Source organism: Mustela lutreola, chromosome 3 (assembly GCF_030435805.1).
Source record: "Mustela lutreola isolate mMusLut2 chromosome 3, mMusLut2.pri, whole genome shotgun sequence".
NCBI classification, from domain to species: domain Eukaryota; kingdom Metazoa; phylum Chordata; class Mammalia; order Carnivora; family Mustelidae; genus Mustela; species Mustela lutreola.
Genome location: NC_081292.1, coordinates 116,211,339 through 116,237,599, shown reverse-complemented (window position 1 = coordinate 116,237,599; position 26,261 = coordinate 116,211,339). Strand labels below are relative to the sequence as shown.

The 26,261-nt window shown below is 34.4% G+C and overlaps 1 protein-coding gene across 10 annotated transcripts in view; it reads right to left on the bottom strand.

The window, feature by feature from the left end:
* Positions 1 to 26,261, bottom strand: part of R3HDM1 (R3H domain containing 1) — a 204,340-nt gene that overhangs the window by 93,213 nt on the left and 84,866 nt on the right. For 6 of the 10 annotated variants that reach the window (XM_059166718.1, XM_059166720.1, XM_059166721.1 and 3 more), the window contains exons 4-14: positions 24,069 to 24,110; positions 23,519 to 23,608; positions 19,015 to 19,129; positions 17,858 to 17,936; positions 9,548 to 9,607; positions 9,324 to 9,464; positions 3,214 to 3,322; positions 3,027 to 3,122; positions 713 to 750; positions 574 to 624; positions 238 to 464 (exon numbers count right to left, since the gene is read on the bottom strand). In XM_059166718.1, coding sequence (XP_059022701.1) covers positions 238 to 464; positions 574 to 624; positions 713 to 750; positions 3,027 to 3,122; positions 3,214 to 3,322; positions 9,324 to 9,464; positions 9,548 to 9,607; positions 17,858 to 17,936; positions 19,015 to 19,129; positions 23,519 to 23,608; positions 24,069 to 24,110 — 1,048 coding nt within the window. Of the gene's footprint in view, positions 1 to 237; positions 465 to 573; positions 625 to 712; positions 751 to 3,026; positions 3,123 to 3,213; positions 3,323 to 9,323; positions 9,465 to 9,547; positions 9,608 to 17,857; positions 17,937 to 19,014; positions 19,130 to 23,518; positions 23,609 to 24,068; positions 24,111 to 26,261 lie in introns of those variants that run through there. The other 4 variants (XM_059166722.1, XM_059166726.1, XM_059166727.1 and 1 more) reach the window with 3 other exon arrangements.

Sequence of the window (26,261 nt, the reverse complement as noted above, 5' to 3'; positions counted from 1 at the left end):
TTATGTCACAACAGAGAATTTTTACTTTAACTGATGTTTGTAAATCTCTCTCCAACAGAGAATGAATCCTAATGTTGATACATATATTACCTCTTAAGTACTGCGGAGGTGCTCAATGCACTGCTGGTAAGAATTTTATGTTAGGATAATTGCAGAAGCCACAGGATAAATAAAGAGGTAAGACCACAACAGGGAAACTAATGGTTTGATTGCACAGTTCTAGACAAATATTTATACCTGTTTTTGAAAGCCTGCCTATGCTTTTGCTGCTCCCAGAACTATCACCTCTTGTCAGGACTGAGATTCCACTGAAGCTGCTGGCTTTGGTTACAGCAGGCTTGAAGTTTCGAAGAGAACTGTCAGAATCCGTGCTGCTCCAGGGTCGTGGTTCAGAATACTTCAGCTCGTTCTCAGTGCTGCTTTGATGGCTATTTGTTGATCTCCCCGAAGCATCTTTATTAACTCTGCAATTTAGAAATACAACTTTGAGAAGCTAGTAGGAACAAAAGGGGAAAAAATAGAGAAGATAATGCTTTGATTTTTCAATACAGCATGAAAACATGCTTCCAGTACCTAAATATCTGACGCCTCTGCTGGGTACTACTAGCATCCTCGTCTTGGATTCTGTTGGCATTTTAATAAGACATTTTTATTTTTATTTTTATTAGCATCAGTCAGATAGTTAACAAATGAATGTTAAAAATTCCCTCACCTTTTGTCAATAATATAATTCTCTTGGGAACACAGGGACTAGAAAGAAAGAATAGATATAAAAAGTTGAGCTTTTGTCAAATACATCATGCATCTGTAAACCAATGATGACAATCAAAATTGTATGTAATAATATTTAAAAAGCATTACCCACCCTGCCCACAAAATCCAAAATGGTGACAAGGATACACAATAAGTAATAATGAAATTATTTCTGGCTTGGAGGTACTATGCATTCTTTTAATAGATAAAGATCTTTCAACAGATCTTGAAGCCATTCATTTTTGTGGTACAGATTAAATGGAAATTCAAATATTCTCTTCTAAACAAGTGAACCCATTTTCATGATTATATATTAAAGGTATACACAAATCTGTAGGTTCTACCTTATTCACTCAACTAATACTTCGCTTAGCTGTGGTTTGGCTGTGGCTGTGGCAGTGAGTAAGGAGCTATACGTCAATGTAGCTCATAGCCAAACTCTTCTAATGCTATTAACTTAGGTCAGGCAACCACCATTCTTCCTTGTATTATGATGACAGTCTTCCAACTAGTTTTCCAGCTACCAACTTTTGCCCCTTTCATCCAGTTTAAACAACAGAAGCCACAGAAGTCTCTCTAATATGTCAATCTGATCACGCATCTTCTCTTCTTAATAGCTCCCTGACGATCTAGCACAGGGGATGGCAAACTATGGTCAGGCACCTGTTTTTGCAAATAAAGTTGTACTGGTACACAGCTATGCCCATTCATTTATGTATTTTCTAGGTCTGCTTACACATTACAAAGGCAGATGTGAGTTGTTGCAATAAAGACTGGATGGCTCTAAAAACCTAAAAAACTAATTATATGGCTGTTTACAGAAAAAGTTTGCGGACTCCTGCTCTAACTAAAAGCCCAACAACCTTAACCAGCTTTCATGGTCATGTCATCTACTTCCTGCTTACTTCTCTAAATTTTCCTCACTTCTTGTCACCTATTCTATAGTCCAGCTTCTCTGAATCTTTTAAGTCCTTATCTGTCAAGTTCTCCTTTATCTCTGAGCCTATGCTTGGAGGGTTCCTTTAGGTCTCCTCTTGGAACCCAACTCTCTCCCTCACGCCTCAGTTCTGGTTTGTGTTGCTTCTAAGCTGTGTCTTTTATTTTACCTTCATGTCTCTGCACATATCATATACTGTATTGTCATTACTTGGCTATTTATTGGGGCTAAGACTTCATAAACTAGAGAGAGAAATACATATAGTTTAGGCTCTGAGTATAGCAGACCTGGGCTAAAATCTCAACTGTGTCATTGTCTATCTACACAATCTTTTGCTATTTTACTTAGCCCCTTAGAACCTCAGTTTCCTTATCTGTAAAAACCAAACAGTGATAGTATCTACCATATATAGGATTGTGTGGGGGAATAAATCATTTTAGTTGTTCATGGATATGTCCTCCAGGGCCTAATATAGCACATACTATTGGTGCTCAATAAGGTTTGCATGAATATTAACTGATAGTTTAATTTTAATGTTACTCTTTATTTTTATAATATTGAGGAAATTTTTATCTCTGGCAGTGTTAACCCAGATTACCTGCATTCATATATCTTTGAATAATACCTAGTACTGTACAGAATAGACACTTAATAGACACTGGTAAAGCCAAACTGAATCTCTTCTCAAATACATATACAAAATAATTAGCCACTTGAAAGATTTCTTTCATATAATCACTTAAAAATAGAAAACAGATAGAATACTAAAATTAATTGGTTTAATTTGGTTTTTTTAAAAAGTAGGTGTCATACCCAGTGTACAGCCCAATGTGGAGCTTGAACTCAGAACCCTGAGATCAAGACCTGAGCCTAGATCAAGAGATTGACTCTTAACTAACGAAACTATCCAGATGCTCCTAATTAGTTTTATTTTCAAAGAAGAAACAAGTTACTTATTGAGGAAAGTCTACTACAGAGAAGAATTTAGAGTACATGATTTTGTAGACTATGACCAAAGTTCTTAAAATCTCAAGTCTGTGAGAAGTCTGGAAGAAAAAAAAATTACACAAACTTTATACTCAGTCTGATATACTGCTCCTATAGTCTACCTGCATGCAACTTTTGAAATATTTATATAACTGCTGCAATGTAGCATTTTATAAATTATTAAATTATTGATATGAACAAGACAGACCTCAATATTCCTAACAAGTGACTTTATACATAACAAATATGGTTACAACTAAATGATCAATAGATGATAGGAGGAATGAGCTCCTATAATCCAAATTAACATATACCTAATAGTGAGATCTAAATCTAAGTCAGTACATACATCTTGGGAAAATATTCGGTCTCTAGCTCTCTGGTATTCCTCTTCCCTTTCTTCTATAGATTTACTTCTTCTGTCATCTTTCAAACGTATTCTCATCTAAAGAAACAAGGACAATTAATTCTTGGGAAAATGACCTACTGGTGTTAATTCTTGCACCCAGAAAAAAGCTGCAATTGTCGCAGATTACCTGGTTATCATCTTTGTCAAAGCTGGAGTTATCTCTCTTGAGGATATATCGTTTCTGAAAATCTTCACCTTTATCATCCTTAATATGTTCATTGAATTTCTGATCAGGTCTAAAAAAAAAAACCCCAAAGGAACAGAAGAGATAGTACACATTACTTACAGAAAAGTTAAATAGAACATTTTATGTAAAGTAATCAAAGCAATAAAAAATTACCACTCACTAGTGCCACTAATAATTAATACTTGTGTTACCTCATTTACTCTTCATAACAATCTTATGAGAAAATATTAAGTACTTTATGTTATGATTTAAAGGCCGTTATGAAAAATACACTGTGGGCGCTGGAATCAGACTGCCTGGGTTCAAACATTCAGTTTTACCCCTTTAGTTGCTTCAGGATGTGCACAAGTTACTTAAACTTTCTGTTCCCTAGTTTCCTCATTTATAAATTGAATTATAGTATACCTACTTCACAGACTTGCTCTGAAAAGGAAATGAATAAATACATGAACAGCACTTAAAACAGTAAACACTCAACAGAAGTTTGTTATTATAAATATTACTGAAAAAAGACAAAACAAAACAAAACCGAGGTTCCAATGGCTTAAGTAACTGTCTAGGATCAAGAGCAAGTGTATGACAAAGCCACATTTGGAGTGCTGGTACGTCAGACTCAAAGTCTATTTATCCTTTTGCATTGCCTCCTCTAAATTAAAAAAAAAAATTCAAAGAAAAAGAAAAAGTATATGGTACTTCATCTTATGTTACACTCTTACAATACCTGGTTTGGTGTGACATGATTAAAAGTAATAAAATATTCTGAAGTTTAATTACCTAAAACCTAATAGGCTCATTCAAAATGCTACCAAATTACCAAGAATTCTTAATTATAACAGGGTATATCTTTGTTTTACACTACTGGAAACAGGTTAAAAAAGAAACATTTCTTTTTTGGGGGAAGTTAAAGTTATAACCTGAAAGAAGAATTATGAAATCATAACAATATATTAAACGGCTGATTGGTCTTTTCTCTATAGAGAAAGTTCCAATGAGATCCAGAAGACAGACATAAGGTTATGGTCTGTGGAAAATTAAAACTATGTAAAACTTCACTTTCTAAAATATACTATCAACTTCAACAAATTTATTTAATATTCTTGTGACTTAATAACATCCTATTTAAAATTGGAATTAGTCTTTTGAAATACATGATACATAAAAATACATTTGGAGGCACAAAGTCTAATTGAACTCGAGTAGATTTTTATATATAGTTTAAACATATATTATATAGTGGCATAATATATTGTGAACACCCTAAGTAAATTTCTAAACCAAATAAACCTAAGTAATGACATCTTCAGCAAATGTGATCATATATATGTCATTATATATAATAGTCAAGTAACTCTGTTGAATATTTAACATAGTGAATTTTTAATAAAGCACTGTTTCTACATTCTGTCAAATTATGCAAAAGGAGATTTAAAAATAAGAATTATCTAAGTAAGCTGAAGAAATCTGTATTTTAAAATATACTCAGATAAGTGAAACAAAGAGATATCCACACAGAACTATAGACATAACTAGGAAGAACAATAAAAAGAGTAAAAACAATTTCATGGCCAAAATGACGAGAAAAAGATTGCTTTCTTTAGTAGGAGTGTGAAAGATTATTATCTATTAGTTCTGAAGATGGCAGTATGTTGTTACTTCTGTCATGACTGCCCTGCTTAAGTTTATCAACTATTTCTATAGCTGTTTGAAGTAATTTCTTATTGAAGGAGTCTATACTTGGATTAGAGATTCTCATTCCAAAGCCAACTATAATGTTTAACCTAGGGCCTGGCAACTTTTCTAAGAGCAGCTGGATTCCCACACCAAATAGCATTGGCAGGCATTTCAGCTAACCTTAAGACTGTCTTACCTCTCTTTTATTGATGCCTGAAATTACTGCCCTGCAATCGCCAACTTCCCGCTCCATTGAGACACCCCAGTGGACACCGGGTTGTTGACATCCACAACACCACTGGTTCAAGGCTGGAGCGGGTAATTTGCCTATGAGGAAAAGGTAAGTTTGCATTTATTCAATGTGGAGCAGATCTCTAAGGTTTTCTGATTTACAACTTTCTTCATATTCCAGGAGATATATAAAATAAGAATACAGTGTAACTTCAATGATCTGAAGGTCCAGTTATAATTATACTACTGATCCATTTTTCTTTAAGTATATCATGATCATCTGTGTTTAGCTCAGCTTTTGATGACTTTGATTAAGAGAATCCTAAAGCTTTCTGACATCATTGGTAGCATTCAAATAACTGAGGTTACACTGTATCGAAAACCTTAGAGAATCATCAGTCGAAATGTTAGACAAAATGCCTGCTAATGTACATGTGGTTGGGTATCCAGCAGCTCTGCGTATTGCTGAAAGGTACTGGTTAAATGAATTAGACTTCTATTCACCTTCATTTCAGGTCGTATCTTATGGTTACTTGATCTATGATATAATGAATTGGAAACAGACTAATTGAGGATATTTTTAAAAGAATAAGGGACAAGTAGAGGAAAACTAAATTAGATTCACATTTGCAGTAGGTAAAATATAATCTCTAAAGAAAGACAAGATCCTTTTCAAAGACATCTATCTTCATTAATTTAATTATAGGAACAAACATTTAAAACTACTAGCCTCCACCACCGTTATCTATTTAGTTGACACAATACTATATGAAAAGGAAGAAAACCAAGTTTGTTCCAGGAAACAATATGGTAGCTATAAGAGTAAAGGCCATTATAACAGAAGGGATATGAATGAATTAAATACCACCATGTCAACAGAATGGTTCATAGATAAGACCCTAAGAGAAATACAGCTTCAAGAAAAGCATAAAAATAATTAATTTTTAGCATTATCTATGTTGTCAGAAGCTGACTGCTGCTCATTCCCAAAGACCCACTGCTGCCACATATAAAATTGATAAAGAAAATACTTCAGATGGGCAGATTACCACCAAAGTATAAATATTAGCTGAATCAGTTGCTTTAGGATTAGTTTTACAAATAGGCAAAAAAAGGTGCTGTGTACAAAATTTTAGGTGCCTTTGATTGGGCCTTTTACTTCCAAATAGCTGCACTGATGATATAATTCAGTAATACTATAAAACTTCTGAGCTTGTCTCTCTTTTCCTTCCTTCCTTCCTCTATTTAACGTGTAATGTATTATTTGCCTGAGGGGCACAGGACTGTGAATCATCAGGCTTACACATTTCACGGCACTCACCGAGCCCTTACCCGCTCCAGAGTCCATAACCCAACACCCTATCCCTACCCCCTGTCCTCCCAGGAACCCTCAGTTTGTTTTGTGAGATTAAGATTCTCTTATGGTTTGTCTCCCTCCTAATCCCATCTTGTTTCATTTTTCCCTTCCCTACCCCCTACAACCTCCTGCCCTGCCTCTCAAATTCCTCATATCAGGGAGATCACATGATAATTGTCTTTCTCTGATTGACTTATTTCGCTCAGCACAATACCCTTTAGTTCTATCCATGTTGTTACAATTGGCAAGATTTCATTTCTTCTGACGGCTGTATAGTATTCCATTGTATATGCATATACCACCTCTTCTTTATCCATTCATCTGTTGACAGGCTTCTAGGTTCTTTCCATAGTTTGGTTATTGTGGACGTTGCTGCTATAAACATTTGGGCGCATGTGCCCCTTTGGACCACTACATTTGTATCTTTTTTTTTTTTTTTTAAAGATTTTATTTATTTATTTGACAGATCACACAAGTAGGCAGAGAGGCAGGCAGAGAGAGAGAGGAGGAAGCAGGCTCCCTGCTGAGCAGAGAGCCTGATGCGGGACTCGATCCCAGGACCCTGAGATCATGACCTGAGCTGAAGGCAGCGGCTTAACCCACTGAGCCACCTAGGCGCCCCTACATTTGTATCTTGAAGTAAATACCCAGTAGTGCGACTGCTGGGTGGTAGGGAACCCTATTTTCAACTTTTTGAGGAACCTCCATACTGTTTTTCACAGTGGCTGCTCCCGCTTGCATTCCCACCAATAGTGTAGGAAGGTTCCCCTTTATCCACATCCTCGCCAACATCTGTCGTTTCCTGATTTGTTAATTTTAGCCATTCTGACTGATATGAGGTGGTACCTCATTGTGGTTTTGATTTGTATTTCCCTAATCCTGAATGATGTTGAGCACTTTTTCATGTGTCTGTTGGCCACCTAGATGTCTTCTTTGCATAAATGATTGCTCACGTCTTCCACCCATTTCTTTTTTTTTTTTTAAAGATATTCTTTTGTTTATTTGACAGAGACAGAGAGATAGAGTGGAAACACAAGGAGGGGGGAGTAGGAGTGGGAGAAGTAGGCTCCCCGCTGAGCAGGGAGCCTGATGGGGGAATCAATCCCAGAACCCTGGGATCATGACCTGAGACGAAGGCAGATGCTTAATGACTGAGCCACCCAGGCACCCTCTTCTGCCCATTTCTTGATTGGATTACTTGTTCTTTGGGTATTGAGTTTTTTGTTTTAAATTTTTTTATTAAAATATAATTATTAACCAAGGGGTACAGGTTTGTGAATCCCCAGGTTTACACACTTCACAGCACTCACCATAGTACATACCTTCCCCAAGGAGTTTGATAAGTTCTTTATAGATTTTGGATACTAGCCCTTTATCTGATATGTCATTTGCAAATATCTTCTCCCATTCTGTCAGTTGTCTTGGTTTTGTTGACTGTCTCCTTTGCTGTGCCAAAGCTTTTGATTTTGATGCAGTCCCAAGTTCGTTTTTGCCCTTGCTTCCCTTGCCTTTGGAGATCTTTCTACGAAGATATTGCTGCAGATGAGGTCAAAGAGATTGCTGTCTGTGTTTTCCTCAAGGATTTTGATGGATTCCTGTCTCACATTAAGGTTTTTCATCCATTTTGAGTCTATTTTTGTGTGTGGTGTAAGGAAATTGTCCAGTTTCATTCTTTTGCATGTGGCCGTCCAATGTTTCCCTCAAGGATGTTGATGGATTCCTGCCTCACATTGAGGTCTTTCATCCATTTGAGTCTATTTTTGTGTGTGGTGTAAGGAAATGGTTTCTTTCATTCTTCTGCATGAGGCCGTCCAATTTTCCTAACACTATTTGAGGAAGAGACTGTCTTTTTTCCACTGGACATTCTTTTCAATTCTGTCGAAGATTAGTTGACCATAGAGTTGAGGGTCTATTTCTGGGCTATCTTGTTCCATTGATCTATGTGTCTGTTTTTGTGCCAGTACCATACTATCTTGATAATTACAGCTTTGTAATAGAGCTTGAAGTCTGGAATTGTGATGCCACCAACTCTGGCTTTCTCTTTCAAAATTCCTTTGGCTATTCAGAGTATTTTCTGGTTCCATATAAATTTTAGGATTATTTGTTCCATTTCTTTGAAAAAAAAAATGAATGGTATTTTGATAGGGATTGCGTTAAACGTGTAGATTGATAAAACTATCACTTTTTAAAACAAGTGGGTGCTCTTAAAAACTTTTCCTCAATCAATTAAACATAGCTCAGAAGGGGGATACAACATTATGGATAATACTATATTAGCCAACAGTCCCAGTTTCTTGAGATTTGTAGGATTAAAGAAGCAAAATCAAAGGTTGAAAAGATGATAAAATGATGGGAGATTAATTGAATGGGAGGGTGTCAAAATCTGCCTTAAATAAATTTTTTTACACTATGTTAACTGACTTGAATTAAAACAAAACAAAACAAGCAAAACCCCGTCAAATTTGCCAAAGACTGGCCACAGCTATCTAAAATACATTAATTAAAAAATCCAAGTGAATGGTTTTCAATTATCAGTGATAAGACTTCTGAAGTTTTGTTTTTGCTTTTTAAACCAGTCCTCATTGACCTGCTTTATTTTAGTCTAGACTGGTTCATTTTGTATCTAGTACACTAAAAGAAATTTTATGTATTTTTTGGCCCTATCACATAAGGTTACTATAACATTTAATTAGGCTGCTAAAACGTGGAAAACCTCAGATGAAAGGTGCTGCTGAAAGATAAAGTATGGTCACATAAGTACTTAACAAATGCCTACATTGTTGATACTTACATTCTTGTATTACTAGTTTTGTTTACTATGACAGACTTTCCACTCTGATCAACATTGTGGTCTAATCCAAAGTAAGCGGCTACTCTGTGTAATAGCATCCTATGGTAAGATGTCATTGGGGGAAATTTTTTACGTGGAGACCTAGAAGTAGAAGAAAAACTAATTTAGTAAATCAAGGAGCACCATGGTGACAATTTGTTTTCTTGTTAAATGTCAGGACTTACTCATTATTACCAATGAAATCTAATATTTCTTGTTCCAATTTCAACAGCATCATTCTGTCCCTGAAACAAAAATATGAAGGCTCTTAAATATACAACTTAACACTGAAATAATCATAAACACTGAATTATTATGACTAAATTTTTCCCTAAAAACTGCACTTTGAAGACTATCACAAACTTGATGCCAGAATATACACATGACTTCTAAAAAAGTAATGTTTAGGAAAACTAAAAGATGACTTTTTTTTTGTTTAATTTTTTTTTAATGGAAAATTTCATACATACACAACTGTAGGGAGAATTGTGTAATGAATCTCAATGTAGCTTTTACCCAACACCAACAATTACCAAACATGTGACCATACTTAAAACACTGATTTTGATCTAACTATCACTACATTAGAGTCTGTTCTGTAGATACATGGATAATAAGAGCATATTAATCTTTACTTCCTTAATAAAGCTGAGAAATAGCAGGAACACAGGCATCTTTAGTTAGTTAGGCTCATGACTTTGTTATCCTCAACTCTATAGAAACAGTACTCCAATGCAATGCCAGTAACAACAGGAATACTCCTATGGGAATCGAATGCTAGTATACAGATGGAATTATGGCAGAGAAGTATGAATTACATTACTAATTCTAACTCAGAAGGAGAAGCCTTTTCAAATCATCAGATGAGCTTGTACTATACATTTTTAAGACTTTGGAAATTTTTGCCACAAAAATAAAAATGAACCCAAGGCTTTCAATATGAAAAATAAATAAGGACTCTAGGGAAAACTGGCATGTGCTCCATTAGACCACTAGGGTCCTATTTAATGTGCATATGCTGTAACGAATATTAACAGTATCACTACTCCCCGAAGGACCTCCTTGCTCACATACTAAGGACATGGCTCAAAGCAGTATTCTTGGGCTCACTGGAAATTTCATGTGCATGTGAAACAAACAAACACTCTGAGAATTTTCAAACTAGAAGTAGCTTTACAGATCATTCAGTTCTAGCCCTCAATTTTTAGAGATCAAGAAAACTAGGCCAAAGGTTAATGTTTGCCTCTCAAATAAACAATACAGAGTAGAATCCTCTAATAGGACAGAGGATGTGGTGCTTTTGCTGAAGCTGCTTGAAAGTCTATACTATACGTCAGCACTGAGTTTGACCTTCCCTCTAGATTGCAAAGAAGTCTCATAAAACCAAGTAATATTTGACACACACACACATATATAATAAATATTTAACATTAGTTGAAAACTGAAGAGAAAATATGCCTACCTGGTGACTTTAAATCCAAAGCTGAAAACATGATTACATTTTAACACAAATTCTAGCAACATTCAATTCTGTCCCAAGCCTGGTTCACCTTTAGTATTCCTCATTTCAGTAAGTGGCACACTATCTTTCACCCAGTATACTGTACTAAAAGCATCTGTGGTCTGCTATAATCCTTTTCCTAAACCTCCTATGCAGTTAATTAGTACTGCATATTTTATCAACCTTCTATTTTTTCTTCTGTTTCTCACTGCTGCTAACCTGGATCCAAGCAAGCAGGATCTCTGGCTTGACTACTAGAACCATAGTCTATTGTTTCTCTCTGTCTTCCCTCATTCCCACCTTATTTTTTCTACCTGAACATCCGTAACATCTTCCAAAAATACACGTGTGACCACATGTTACTGCCTTGGTTAAATATTTATGATAAGCTTCCCACTGCTCTTCGGTTAGAAATAAGCATCTGGGGGCACCTGGGTGGCTCAGTGGGTTAAGCCACTGCCTTCGGCTTGGGTCATGATCTCAGGGTCCTGGGATCGAGTCCTGCATTGGGCTCTCTGCTCAGCAGGGAGCCTGCTTCCTCCTCTCTCTCTCTCTCTCTGCCTACCTCTCTGCCTACTTGTGATCTCTGTCTGTCAAATGCATAAATAAAATCTTAAAAAAAAAAAAAAAGCAATAAGCATCTGTAATGGGGCCTACATTCATCTACCTCTTCAGCCTCATCTTCTGTCTCTTAATCACAAAACTGTTATCGTTTGGCTTATCTCTGTACTTGCCAAGCTCCTTCCTGTTTCTGGTTACCTGAACATGCTGTTTCCTTTGCCTTGAACAACTTCCTATAGTCTTTCTTAGAAACTGTTTCTTTCACACTTTTCTTTAAAAGCATTTATCAAAATTATCATTGCATATTTATTTGGACTATATAGAGGAGCTCAACAAATGTATCTGCATGAAATCTGTTAATCAAATTATAAAGTCTTTTGATATAAAAGATTCATAAAAACTTTTAATCTATTTTACCTGAAATTTTTTAGGGAGGTTACGAAGTTTTTAATTCAGAAGGCTCCCCCCACAAAAGGACTTATATAACTGTAAGACACACTTTTCATCTAACCTTTTGAGTACGATGTGTATTGAGATGAAATAATTCTAACTTTTCTGATGTACTTTATATATATAGTTATATATATATATATAAAGTTTATATAGTTATTTTTTTAAAAAAGAAAGGAATCGGAGACAGGAAATTTATTAAGCATTCATGAAATAATACTTTCAAGTTGGTCTTCTGTTTCACAGGTAAATGCGAACATGCAATAAAGGTAGTAGATTAATCACTAATAAAGCTAATATGGAGGTGAAAACACAGAACTGGTAAAATAAATTATACCTATAAAAATCAGGCAAGGGATACACAAATGAAAGGATGTAAAATGTGGTATCATATACATAAAACATGGGGGAAGGAAGTAAAAATTTAGTGCTTTCAACGTGTTCAAACTTAAGCGACCAACAACTTCTTATAGACTTCTGTAGGATGTTATATATGAATAGAATAGTAACCACAAATCAAAAACCTACAATAGATGCATACAAAAAAAAAAAAAAAGAAAGGACTCTAAGTATAACACTGAAGAACTCATCAAACCACAATGGAAGAGAGCCAAGAGAAGAAGAAAAGAACAGAGAACTATAAAACACCCAGAAAACAAGTAACAAAATGGCTAAAACTACATACTTACCAATAATTACTTTAAATGTAATATAAATGGACTAAATGCTTGAATGAATGGATTAAAAAAACATGATCCATGTATATGCTATCTATAAGGGACTAATTTCAGACCTAAAGACACACGCGGATTGAAAGTGAAGGGATGTAAAAACGTTTACCATGCAAATGGAAGTGAGGAGGGGGAAGGTGTTGGAGTGGGAGGAAGGGGGAGGGGAAGCCAAGTCAGCAATAATTGTACCAGACAAGATAGGAAAAAAATGGTTTCCTGTTTTTGAACAGTGGGCAAAAGATCTGTGAAATCTTCTGCAGGGAATACATTGCCACTGAAAAGAAATTTCTGTTGTCTCCAGGAAAGAAAAAATTCTAACAATTCTACTAGCCACTAATAAAAATTCAGGCTTTTTTTTTTTTCTTTCACAGGTGTATCTATGGTCTGCAGAGGCTTTTTTACCTTATCTGGACCATGTACTATTTAAACCAAGCCTCCCTATTTAGTGTACTAAACTTTTAGTTACTAAGAAGTATAACTTTTTAGAAAAATAAGGCTGGTAATCTTCCTAAGTTCATAAGATTTACATCTCCAGTCTTTTGTCCACTATAGCTTAGTACATGCTTCCTATAATATATAATCAAGGTTAGATATTTTTGTAATGATTTTAAATTAAAAATTAATAACCTTTAGAGAAGCAGTGTATATAGGACTCAAACTAATAGGTCCACAAATTACTCATCCTAAGCCATAAGGTTTAGCACATGAACCTCAAAGTAGGCATAGTTATTGAAATTATTGTATAGTCTTTTAAAGGGAACCAAGGTATGCTGTCTATTATTTAAAAAATAATAAGAATAGGGATCTCAATCAAACCAATCAATAAGCTATTACCTAAAGCTAAAATGAAGGGGCATCAGTTTTTTACTTATTAAGTATTCTAGCCATTTTATCAGAAATAACTTTAGAGAAACTGTACATAGCTGGTATACTAGTGGCAAATAAAAAAACTAGAAAACAATAATGCTTCTATATGACCACTCCTTTCCCAATATTCCTTACGAGCCTGGCCAAACATTTGCAACAGATAAGAAATTAAACAAACATTACTTCCAATAAAAGCAATTTTAGAAATTAAAATAGAACCATTATATGATATTCTCCAGAGCAAATCACATTACTTTTAAAATATCCCTTCTCAGGATTAATCCAAAAGTTTCTCCCCTTTATCAGTTATGTAACACAGTTGCCTATATTATACCTATTTCTTCACTACATGTGGAATTTACACAAAATGGGTATAAAATAAATACAAAAATAGGTAGAAGATTATGTCACTGAATATAATTTCTATCAAAATCAACTTTAGGTTCTTAGGTTCTAATTCAGCAACGACTAGCTTAGCCCCTGCAAATATTTTTTGCAATAAGAATTCCAGATAGGGCACCTGGGTGGCTCAGTGGGTTAAGCCGCTGCCTTCGGCTCGGGTCATGATCTCAGGGTCCTGGGATCGAGTCCCACATCGGGCTCTCTGCTCCGCAGGGGGCCTGCTTCCCTTCCTCTCTCTCTGCCTGCTTCTCTGCCTACTTGTGATCTCTGTCTGTCAAATAAAATCTTTAAAAAAAAAAAAAAAAAAAAAAGAATTCCAGATAAATTAGTTTACATTGGGAGCTAAGTTTATTTATTTGGTTGAGAAGCTAAAGATTTAATGATTAGAAGAAAAATTTTGAAATGAAATGTTGGCTGAATTTTTATATTACTAAAAATAAAACTGCTTAAAATCTAGAACTCTGAGCAATACTGAATCTTCAAAGTTTTAGAGGAAACTTGCAATATTTACTACTACTTCTGTACCATGTATATCTGGCAATTGTGTGTTTCACTGAGAGAACACTGAGTCATTAATTAAGTAAATCTTATTTCTCACAAAATTTAACATTCGCTCCAAATATCTAAATCACATCGACATTACTAATAACTTATACACCAGCCATTACATGAATTATTCACTTATATGTTTATTTAAATATAAATGCATACACAGAAAAAAAAGTACTGATACATGCTACAACATGGATGAAACTTGAAAATATTAGGTTGAGTGAATGAAGCCAGTCCACGAAGGCCACATACACATAATTTCATTCATATAAGATATTCAAAACAGGAAAATCTATAGAGTTATAAAGTAGATTAGAGCTCAGAGCATAGGAAGGTGAGAGCTAAAGAATAGACAGTTTCTTTCCGTAATGAAAAAATTCTAAGATTGACTGTAGTGATGACTGTAACCTATCTGTGGGTATAATAAAGCCATTAAATTGTACATTTAAAAATACATACGCAGATAACTTTAAAACTTTCACTTTTGTAAAAGATATCAGAGAATTGTAAATAGAAAAATATTTGGGAATGGATAAAAATAGATCTCTAATTGTTGTCCTTACTGAGGTCTCTCCTATAGGTTAAAAGGAAAGAAAAATTCTGCCTTTCTAGCGTCCTATTTTGTTTTATGGAAATTAGCTATGTGTTTTCTACCTTCCCCCTTATTACTCAACGCACTGAGTTCAGGTTTCTACCATCCCACCCCAAATGAAACAATTTATTAAAAGAGTCAGCAATTTCCTAATTTCTCAACCTAATGAGCAGATCCCTGTGTTATTTTATCTTTCATGAAACAGCTCCTGGCTTCTGACCCCTGGGGCTACCCCGTTTTTTTGTTTTGTTTTGAGAAAGAGAAGGTAAAGTGAAGCCAGGGAGAGGGAATGACAGGAGAGGGTGAAAGAATGAGAGAGAGGGAATCTCAAGCAGGCTCCATACCCAGTGCGGAGCCCTATGAGGTGCTCAATCTCATGACCTTGAGATCATGACCTGAACAGAATTCAAGAGTCAGATGCTAAACTGACTGAGCCATCTAGGCCACCACCCCCTGCCCCAGCTAACCAAGACAAATGGTCTCATAATTGTTCCACTTTTAAGACTTAGTCTATCTACATTTTCTATGCTGTCTTTCCACAGAATTTTGTCCTTGTCATTTACTCCATCTCTCAGAGCAAACACATCATCCTCAAGCTTTGTTTCTAGTAGTGACTCCGAATCTATTACTTGATTCAGGCTCATTTACTTGAAAACCAGAACTCTTTAATTTTGGACAGATCTTATCTCCTGAGTTTTCCAACAGGCACCTCAAACTATACTTATTTATATCAGAACATGCCCTATTCCATTCAAGCCTGTTCCTTACTCACTTTCTCAGTTAATGGGACTATCAGCCTAGCCAGAAACCAAGAATTTATTCTGTTCTACTATATCACACCATCACTATGGTACTTCCTAAATATTTTCAAACATGTCCTTCCCTCTCTATTCTTCCCTATAATCTCCTAGCCACGATCCTTGTTTATGGTATTGGCCCCTCAGTGCCAAAGTAATCTTTCTAAAATGCACGACTGATTATGTCATTGCTCTATTCAAAATCCATTAATTATTTCTCAACTTATCATGTCATATTCAATACTTCTTAAATGGTACGCTATTGGCGTTTTAAGGAAGACTGTTTTTCACTGTTCATTACTGTCTTAAAGATCTTTTTGGCATCCCTGCCGTCCTAGTAGCACTCCACACTCACCACCCCAGAATGCTGGTACAATCTTAGGTCAAGGACAAATAGAAATGGGTTGTTTTGATGCCCAACCATTCATAGAAATGGTTTTTTTCATACCCAACCAACACCTTCCCCATCACTTTCTAAAATTACTTGCCACATGCCTCCATGCTGGAGTCAGAATGTACAACCTCACACACTAGTGTGTGAGAGAGGAAGTATACCACCGTGTCTTGTCAATGCACATGTATCTATCTAGAATGCTTTTCTCATTTCTCCATATAGATAGCTTCTATTTAAAGCACTGTGAATTCAAGACTCAGCTCAGGCATATATTTTCAGTGAAGCCTTCCCATAACCTTTCAAAAAGAGGTTGAGGCCTCCTCCTTGGATTTTTATAAAACTCAAAAAACCTCTTTTACAACATTAATTCTATTTAATTTTTAAAAAAATATTTTATGTATTTATTTGACAAAGATGAGAGAGAGAGAGAGAGCAAGGGCACAAGCATTCAGAGCAGCCGAGAGAGGGACAGGCAGAAGCAGGCTCCCCACATATCAATTCTATTTTAATTATATATCATGTTTCTTTTTCCAGCTCAGAGATGGTGAATACTTTAGGGTAGAGACTGTATCTTCTTTTTATCTACAATGTTTTTAGCACAATGTTTAGAACATGACAGATGCTCAGTAAATGCCCGTTCAATGAACTAAGGAATTAATTCTTCTATTGTGACCACTGAGAAATAAACTTGAACTGAAGAAAAAAAATAAGTCACGTAGACTTATCTTCCTTCTCACTCCGTTTACTAGGTACTCGTTCAGCCCTTTTTACAAGGAGACCACTTTTCATTTTGGTGGTTCTCTTTTTGGCATTTATGTTAAATGTAAAATAGAAAACCAAGATGATGCTGACTACAATAAATCTTGAATGAAAATAAAGCTTATGTTAAATCATGACAAAAATCTCAGGGAGAATAAAGAGAGTTATTCCTGTTCTCTTCCTTGTGCATATACCCAAAGAAACTTTTATTTTCATTTTAGTGTATGTTAAAGAACTATCACTTTGGGAAGCTAACATCCAGAGGAGGGGTTCTCAACCTTGGAATCTTCTACCCCATGAACGTGTTTGTTAGATTTTTTTGTAGATAAGACTTTTTGTGGGGAGAATGCCACAAAGGGGTCAATGACCCACCAGAAAGTTAGAGTCTATTCATTAGTACCCTGGCAACACAAATGATTTCACAGTGACCCACATAAGAACCTTAAAAATCTATGAGTTGAAAGTTAATATGTAAGAAGGAACAAAAATTCTGCCTTTAGCTATATTCAAAAACTCACTATAAATGGATACACCAAGCTCTTATGTGGTTGAGAGTATTATTATGAGGGAAGTTTTCTCTTCTTCTTTTCCATGATTCATGATTACCTCTCTACCTCAATTAAGAGCCAAAATATCTTGGTGATTCTGTATTTCCAAAAATTTCTATAAAAAGGATGAATTATTTTTATATCATGGGACATGAATAATGCAAAGAACTATTTATACATGTGCATATAGTAGACCAACATCTTAGCCCTAAGGAACTAAAATGTTTCTGGTGTACTTCAACACTGCAATCTTATTCTAACATTCTAACTCTGTAATGAAAACAAACATAGCAAAATTATGGTACTCTAAGCAATGTAAACCTTATAAATTTAATTTTTACCTGGGATTGTTTTTTAATGTATTTACTAAAAATTCATGTAGATCTATGCCAGTTGAATCAGTGTATTCTTGACTGGAATCTAAAAAACAACAACACAAAAACCCAGTATAAAGCTGTTTGAAAACAAATCCCTTTCTCTTTCACACATGATGCATATCTTAATAAAATGAGATGCCCCACACGGGAAAAAAACTGACAAATTAGGAAAAGGGAATTTATGGTGAACTCTGATGACCACAAGCTTTCTACTCCCATAAAATAAACATGACATAGATTTATATAACTGCATATACAAGCATGTTCTTAAAATTTTTTCTCACATGTGTCAGTTTACTCTAAATTCTTTTTAAGACCCTTTTATATACACACAATTCTCATGACTAAAAATGTCTCCTTGAGTGAAAAATTAGAATGAGTTAAATAATCATCGAAATTTAGTGCAAATTAAGACAGCTTAGTTCAGTTACGAATATAAGTAGAGACAATAATTTGGAGGTAGGTAGAAATTCTACTTCTGAAAGAATATTCAGTTAGATTTGATCAGGTCTATCATCAAAGGCTTGCTTTCAAAATAGTTTTCCAGACTATGCATGCATAGTTTTGCACATTTACATTCTTCCCCCTAAATGTAATATACTTATGTTATTTATAACACTGGCCAATGTAACTGAGTTTATAAATCAAAGAAATTTTTATTAACTTGCAATGCCAGATGATGGTGGAGTTCCTTGAAACTGATTATGAAAGATAAACATTCTGGGTTTCCAAGAATATTCTTACTGGATACAGAATATTTTGGCATCAGCTCGTTGTATCATAAAGAATTAAAGAGCAATATTATTTTTAGTGGAATCAAGTATGCAAATTACAGTGATTCCAGTATTTCATTATGAGAGACCAATAAGAGGTCAAGAACAGTTACCTGCCTCAGTGATTCTGGCCTATGTTGCAGTTTTTTGGCTGAAGCATCTTACTAATGTCCAGATTTGTGTTATGTCATTTTGCCCAGATTAGCAAATATTCTATCATCCCTTCGGTCTGTTCTGTTAGCATTTTTACTGCAGATATACTATTTTTAATTTTTCTGGGGGTAAAGGATGGCATTATTGATGTTAAAATTAAAATTTTGTTTGAAAACACAGAAATAAATTGCAAACCTCTTGATAACATTTTTCTGGGCAACTTATCACTGGCTTTTTCTTTTTCTGCTTCATCTTTTGAGGGCTTCTCCTCTTTCTCAAATGATTGTGTTAACTGGATCTGAATTTTCTCCTGTTGGAAGGCAAAATCGGTTATAAATGAAAATATAAAGCAATTTAGTTAATACCACATATTTTCATTTTTTGAGTAACACAAAACTGTACAGAGGAGGAAAGGGACAAAGATTTTTATGCTATTCAACTAGATTTTTCAAAATGGAATACAACTTAATATTTTTATCACTTTTATCTAAGTCTTGATAGAATATGTTAAAATTAATGTTTGAGTTGAATATATCAATTGAAACATATCCTCTAAATTACTTCAGAGAGTTTTCCATATTACTCAGAAAAGAGCTACTTGTGAAACCTCTAGAGGATCAGAAGCAAGGTCTTCTTAACCTATTTTTGTACTGGAGAAGCCACGGCCAAACAAAAGAATAATAATTATCACTGGCCAAAGAAAAGAATAATAATTATCATCAATCATGACGACAGTAACAATTAACAAGCCAATACCTAAAAAATAATTTTTTCAGTATCCATTATAATCTCATATTCCTCCATTCTCTTGCCATATAAATATATAAGTAAAGCTTTCCAAAACCAAATCCACACAACTGATTATTTTTAATTTATGATTTACACATTACTGTTCTTCCTTCAATCACCACAAAGATTGAGACAGGTTTCAAATAAGACTGTTTTCCTTCTGGATATGTAATATTTAATTGGGAAGTAATCATATCCTATAAAACTGAAAAGAAGAAGGAATTCTACATTTCATTTCAAAAATAGTGTCATTACATGTAATTTCAGAAACCAAACAAGTAATTGTAAACGAATTCACATAGCCTAAGAGGGCAAAAAAAAAGGAAAAGAAAAGAAAAGAAAAAGTCACACAGCTCTGTTTATTCAGGTGAAGTTATAAAGGTAGAATAACTTCCAGACCATTTCTACTAACGACAGAAGTATGATCTATATGTTGACTACATAATACTATTCTTTAGTGATGAAAAACATTGATCAGACAATTACTTCACTTTTTTGGGTGATAGCTGTGGTGGAAATAGGTCTAATAAGTCAACATCAAAGGGGATATAAGTTTCAGTGGTTGAACTTGTAGCCACAAGAATTTTATTAACCTGTCCCTGCCCCGGCACATATTTTTTTTTCAAATAGTATTTGGCAGAATTCCAGATCTCATATATATACGTATGCATTTTTTTCCTATAGATTTGCTGACTGCTATGTTTACCTTCTTTTACTTCTGCTTCTCATCCTACCATAGTTCAAATTTGTGCTTAGAATATAGGGCAAAAGCTCTGCATGGGCAATTTTTATTAGAATGATGAATACTTGGCTTTATGCCCTCCTTTGTCTTGCTTACCAAACTTCATACATTAATCAACTTCATATCTTTATCAACTGGTAAGTCATTTTTTTCATAATGACTCATTTTCTAATCTACTTTCCTTATTCTGTTCCTAAATGTAAAACAGATATTTAAAAATGAAACTATGTTTCAGAAGTAGAACATTACAGAAGTTTTCCTGATTTACACATTCTATGCCAACTCAAGAATAATCTATGAAATCCATGTTGGAAGAAAAGATTTCACATTTAGACCTTCACTAAAAGGAACTTCCACGATCAGATTTCATTTCTTTTTTTTTTTTTTTTTTTAAAGATTTTATTTATTAATCTGACAGAGAGAAATCACAAGTAGACAGAGAGGCAGCCAGAGAGAGAGAGAGAGGGAGAGGGAAGCAGGCTCTCTGCCGAGCAGAGAGCCCGATGCGGGACTCGATCCCAGGACTCTGAGATCATGACCTGAGCCGAAGGCAGCGGCTTAACCCACTGAGCCACCCAGGCGCCCCCAGATTTCATTTCTAAATTCCCTTCCCAAAGCCCTACGTTTTAATTACAGATATTAAATTATTTTATCAAGATGAACTGTATTTAAAAATCCAGTAGGCTTCATACACTGAGGCCTTGCTTTCCATTAGTACCGAGGCCTTGTTTCTAGTAGCAAATAAATGAGACATATTTTAAACTCAGTAGTCCTTTTAAATGAACTCTTCTCACTATAAATAACTGGAAGGATAGCAACATCTCCAGAGAAAGCTGTAATTCCTTTACTCTTCACTGTCATTGACATCTGTTATTGAGGTCACTTCCCTCTCATAAGCTCTCATCAGACACAAGTGACATCTCTCTTTTAATTGCCTCTCAACCTTTTGAATAATGAGTTTTACTCCGGATTAATTCCTCAAAAATCACATTCTGAAGCAGGCATTATCAGTTGGAAAGTGTCTCTACTGCCAAGAATTAGATACTACCACATTTTATGAGAAATAGTTCATTTTCTAATACCCATTTAGGTGCACTTTAGTTAACTCAAGGCTTCTAGAAGAAGATAAATTTCTACTAAAAGCAGTATCTTTTATTAAGAGAATAATAATGGGTTATTATCTGAAAAGAAAAGAATTACTATATCCAAGAGAAATTGAGAAAGAATCTATTAAGTGGAATACTGAACTCTGGCATGAATACCTTATTCATTATTCACATGCTATAAACTCAGCTCCTTGAACTTTATATAAACACAAAAATTATCTCTGATCAATAACATATACATTAATATACAACATACACTCTTGATATTAATTTTTTCTCCTATAAATTTTCACTAGACATATTTGTTGTACTGTGAGAATTTTCCCTCTAATATTTTTCAGATCAGGTTAAAATATACTGAATAAAACCTAAGATCACATTACACTTTTTCTCAAAAAGTATGTACTTTTTCCATATTAACAGACTTATGAATGCCCGACCTTTCTCATTTTCTCAATATCCTTGGATTAATTCCAGGAGGCTAAGATGACGCAACATATTGGACAACGGAATGAAGAAATGAATTTTCAAAAAACCTTATAATATTCATTGTTTCACCTTGTACAAGGTGTTTACTCTAACTTTTACAATATAACTTTTAAAATTGCTATTTCAAAAAAATTTCATTGATTTCTTCCAAAGTGTATCATAACTCTTCAGCCTTGTAAACAACCATGTAAAAGCCAAAGGTTAACATTTAAAAATGTTCTCCAGGCAATAATTCTTAATAAAATATTTTGATTATATTTTAGCTTCTTGTTAGAAAGTTCATTCATTATTTTATTACTGAAGTGTATCTACTTTATAGAATATGTAACTGTCTTCTAACCATGTAGTTTAATTTTAAATAAAAATCACAAATTTTGAACCCCATGTTCCTGACACTTGAACAAATTTCAAAGGAAATGAATCTGTATATACTCACTGACAATAAATAATTTATTTTCAAAAACTTCCTTTTCTTGTATTTTGGAAACAAAGAAGTGAAGTGTTTTTAAAGAACTCAACACGTTCTAAATATGTGACAACTATCTTCAATATCTATAGGAGGGTTTTGAGGTATCAGCTTCTAAATCAAGGTAAAGTATAAGTCTTTTGAATTAATAAATGTACAACTGGCACTTATTTAAAAAAAAAAAAGTACAACCTGCCATAACCATTTTTTTCCTTCCTCTTTTTAGTCACAGTTTCTTAAGTAGCCAGGAAGTTGCTTTAATTCTTTGAAAGTGGATTATTGGGATATAAAGGGATGTCAGTGCTCAAACCCTTAAGAAGTAGAACACACCATCAACAGGCAAAGTTATCACACTTGATGACACTGGTAAGAGGGTCCTAAAACATTTATGTATAAATATCCAAAGGTAACACGAGACGAAGATCAGGGCATAGCTGAGATGATGAGAAAAGTGAAGTTATAGCATTAAAGAAAATACAAAAAGCAAACTGAACCATTTGCTTAAACCTCACTTGTTCAATATTTTACAAGCACAGACAGAAGAGATATTAGAAGTATTAAACTATTACAGCCAACCTAACTAGAAAACTGGCTTCACCATGCATTCAGGTTAATAAGTAAAATAATACATCAAGCCAAAGTCTGGGTCGTTTCCTCATCACACACAAGCAGTAAGTGTTTAACAAATTCATAAAAGCCAAAATCAAAAGTGCAAATTTCACCACAATTACAATCACTCTAAGTATTACATTAATATTTTATAACTTTTCAATAATATATAATCCTTTACAGCCATATTCCCAGTTAGGTATGTAGTTCCTACATTTTTCCAGAGGGAAGCTACTACACTAAGCCTCAGATTGAAATAACAAGGTTTTTCCACCTTTTCATTTGTATCTTCAGTGGCACCGATTATGAAATCAGTTTCACTCATTAAAAATAAAACAAACAAATGAAAACACATACATAATGCACACACATGCATATACAACTTTTATTTAACCCAATGAAAAAATATTCTCCAGGAAGCAGGTTACTGCACCATGTCTTTAAATAACAATTTTCTTGTTTTGTTTTTTGTTTTTGTGTTTTTTGTTTTTGTTTTACCTGGTTCTCCTGTGATATCTCTGCTGTAGGGGGTGGTGGAGATTCTTCACACACTGCAAGGCTCCGAACTAGCTTTAACTTTGAGCTTGACTAAAGAAAAGTATTTAAAATTAACACTACATTTCACAAATCTAGGGCATATCCAAAAGCCCCCTAGAGTTTCTTAAGTTTCTTTATAGTTTCGGCCATGTATAAAAGTAGGTGAAATGTGCAAGTTAAATATATCATTAAATATCACAAAACGCTGTTAAGAGTGAAAACAATAACTGCAGTTTCAAAAACTGTAGCAATAGCAAGGATGGGACTAATTTCAATTTCAAAACCCAAAGAATGGTAAGAAAGCCATTTTCTCTACAGAGAACCATTAGAGATATAGAAGCAATGCACAAAAGCGACTAGGCAAGGCAAAAACCCCAAATAAAACAAAATAAGCTTTCTGCCCCAAACAAAATATGACAAAACTAAACTGAATGCAGCGCTGTATGAAAACAAGGATTCATCAAGCATGAAGGAAGGCCCTTGGCATGCCAGCACAAAATATTTACTATACCTTAGACCTTTTTCCTGTCTGTCCAAATGACTGCAATGGCCGCTGAACACACAAGAAAGATTTGTATTAAATTTCATACTGAAACAGAGAGATTGTTGCTTAATTCATAATCCTAAACCACAGAGAAACTACCTGCACAAAGTATTGGAAATAAGGAAATCAAAGTTGGTTTTAAGTAAAAAAAATACTGATTTCTCCCAGAAGCACACTTGAGGAAGATTCTCTAAAATCATTCTGTGGGTTGGTATTTTCTTTAAGTCAGCAAATGGCCAGAATTTCCAAGTTAACTGAACTAAATGGAACTTGCAAGGTGACTTCTTAAGTAGTACCAAAATAAAATACACTTCGTAAGTTATTTTATAACACATTACACTTTAACTAAGATTAGGAAGAACACACACAGACACACACAACTCTGAGGCATTTTATGTAGCTGTGCTTAGAAAAGTTCCAAACTTACTAAGAAGAACGTTTCAAATGCACATTGAGTCAGAGTACAACCACCTATCTATGGCATCTTTTCAACACTTTTCACCAGTTTATTAGTGACGGAATCCTATTTGCCTGATCTAGGGTAAGGCAATGAAGCAGAATCAAAGAAAAGAGAGCAGAGTTACAATGTGCAGGTTCATTCAGCAGGACTGTAAGATCATCAGTCACATGAGCGGGACACCTGCTGAGGCAACCAGCTCTAGTTTGTGATACTGGGCTTTGGTTCGGGAAAGCAGCTGAAGTGCCTGTGAAATACAGCCAGATAGGTTTTAAACACCCTGTACTTCCTCCCACCTCCTCCAATCTACCCCTCAAACCCCTATACCAAACAGGTATCCATCATCCACACATATTAAAACCAAGAAGCTAGTTTGGTACCAAACATGAAACAGATAAAAAAAAGTCCTTAATATCTAGATTACTACGCTTCGCATATGAAAAAAAGCCACCACCTCATCCTAATATCCAAGAAAGCCTTCTGTAAAACCAACAGAAATGAGAATCTGCAGTACCAATGTGTCCTGTCCCCCATTTTGTGCCTAAAGTTCTTGAAAGATAAGCAGCACTGTATTTTGGGGGATTTTGTCCCTGGATTATGCATACTACAAATTTAATAGCGACAATAAAAGGAAAATAGAAAAAATAAAGGAAAGTGATTTTTCATGTCTTACAGAGAAGAAAACAGCACGTAAGTACATGCAGATGCACATATCAGTGCTCCCTACGAGTTTCTACATGTCGGGACTGACCTCTGTTCCCATTTACTTCCTTTAATTTGATTGAGAGGATTTCTAATAGTCTAAAAATAGAATTAAAAGAGTTATGCTACATAATGGGATGAGGGCTTACAGGCAAAAAAGTGGGAGAAAAATCAAGAAATGAATACTAGAAAATGCAGAAAACTGAATTGAGTTCCAAGGCATTAGAAGAAAAAATTTGTAACTTACTCCCATCCTCAGACATACCTTAAAATTCTAAGTATAAAGGGTACAAAACTCCTATTAAAACACTTTAAAATAAAGATATTAAAATATCTTGAAATCTTTAAAAAAGTTTTTTAAGATATCTTAAAATCTTCTTTTTAGAAGAACAAGATGTTGACTGTGACAAGTACATATCTCTAAAATAATGCTTCTAAAATTACTCATTTATTGAAATCTGTATGAAAACAGAAGGATGTTAATAGCGACAAAGTGCATAAAACCAAACATCAAATTTTGAGCAAATTAACATACTAGGTAATTTTGCTAATAAAGCACGATTTTTTTTCTTGTTCACAATCTGCTCAAAATATCTTTATACCAACAGGGTGGACAGAACATTTAGGTTTAATATCAGTTACACAATATTAACATAAACTTCCACAAGTACAGATAGGATCTTGTTTTCTTTTGAGCTGGCAAAGTGACTAAGACAAAACACTTTAAAATAAAGATAAAGATATAAAAATAAAAATATTTTATTTAAAATAAAAGAGATGGGGAACTTGCAAGTACAAGCAGTATTTCCTATGCAGGAGGACTGCATTTAAATCTCTAGCTTTGCTTATTAGTAGATGACCCTGGTTAAATTTTTTAGTTTATTCTCATCTGTATAAAAGGTCATACTATTTGTACTTAGTTTTAAAGGCTCTTGAATAAGTTCATTAAAAGGCAGATTTTAAAAAGGGGTTTTGTAAAACCTAAAGAAATATAGATATAT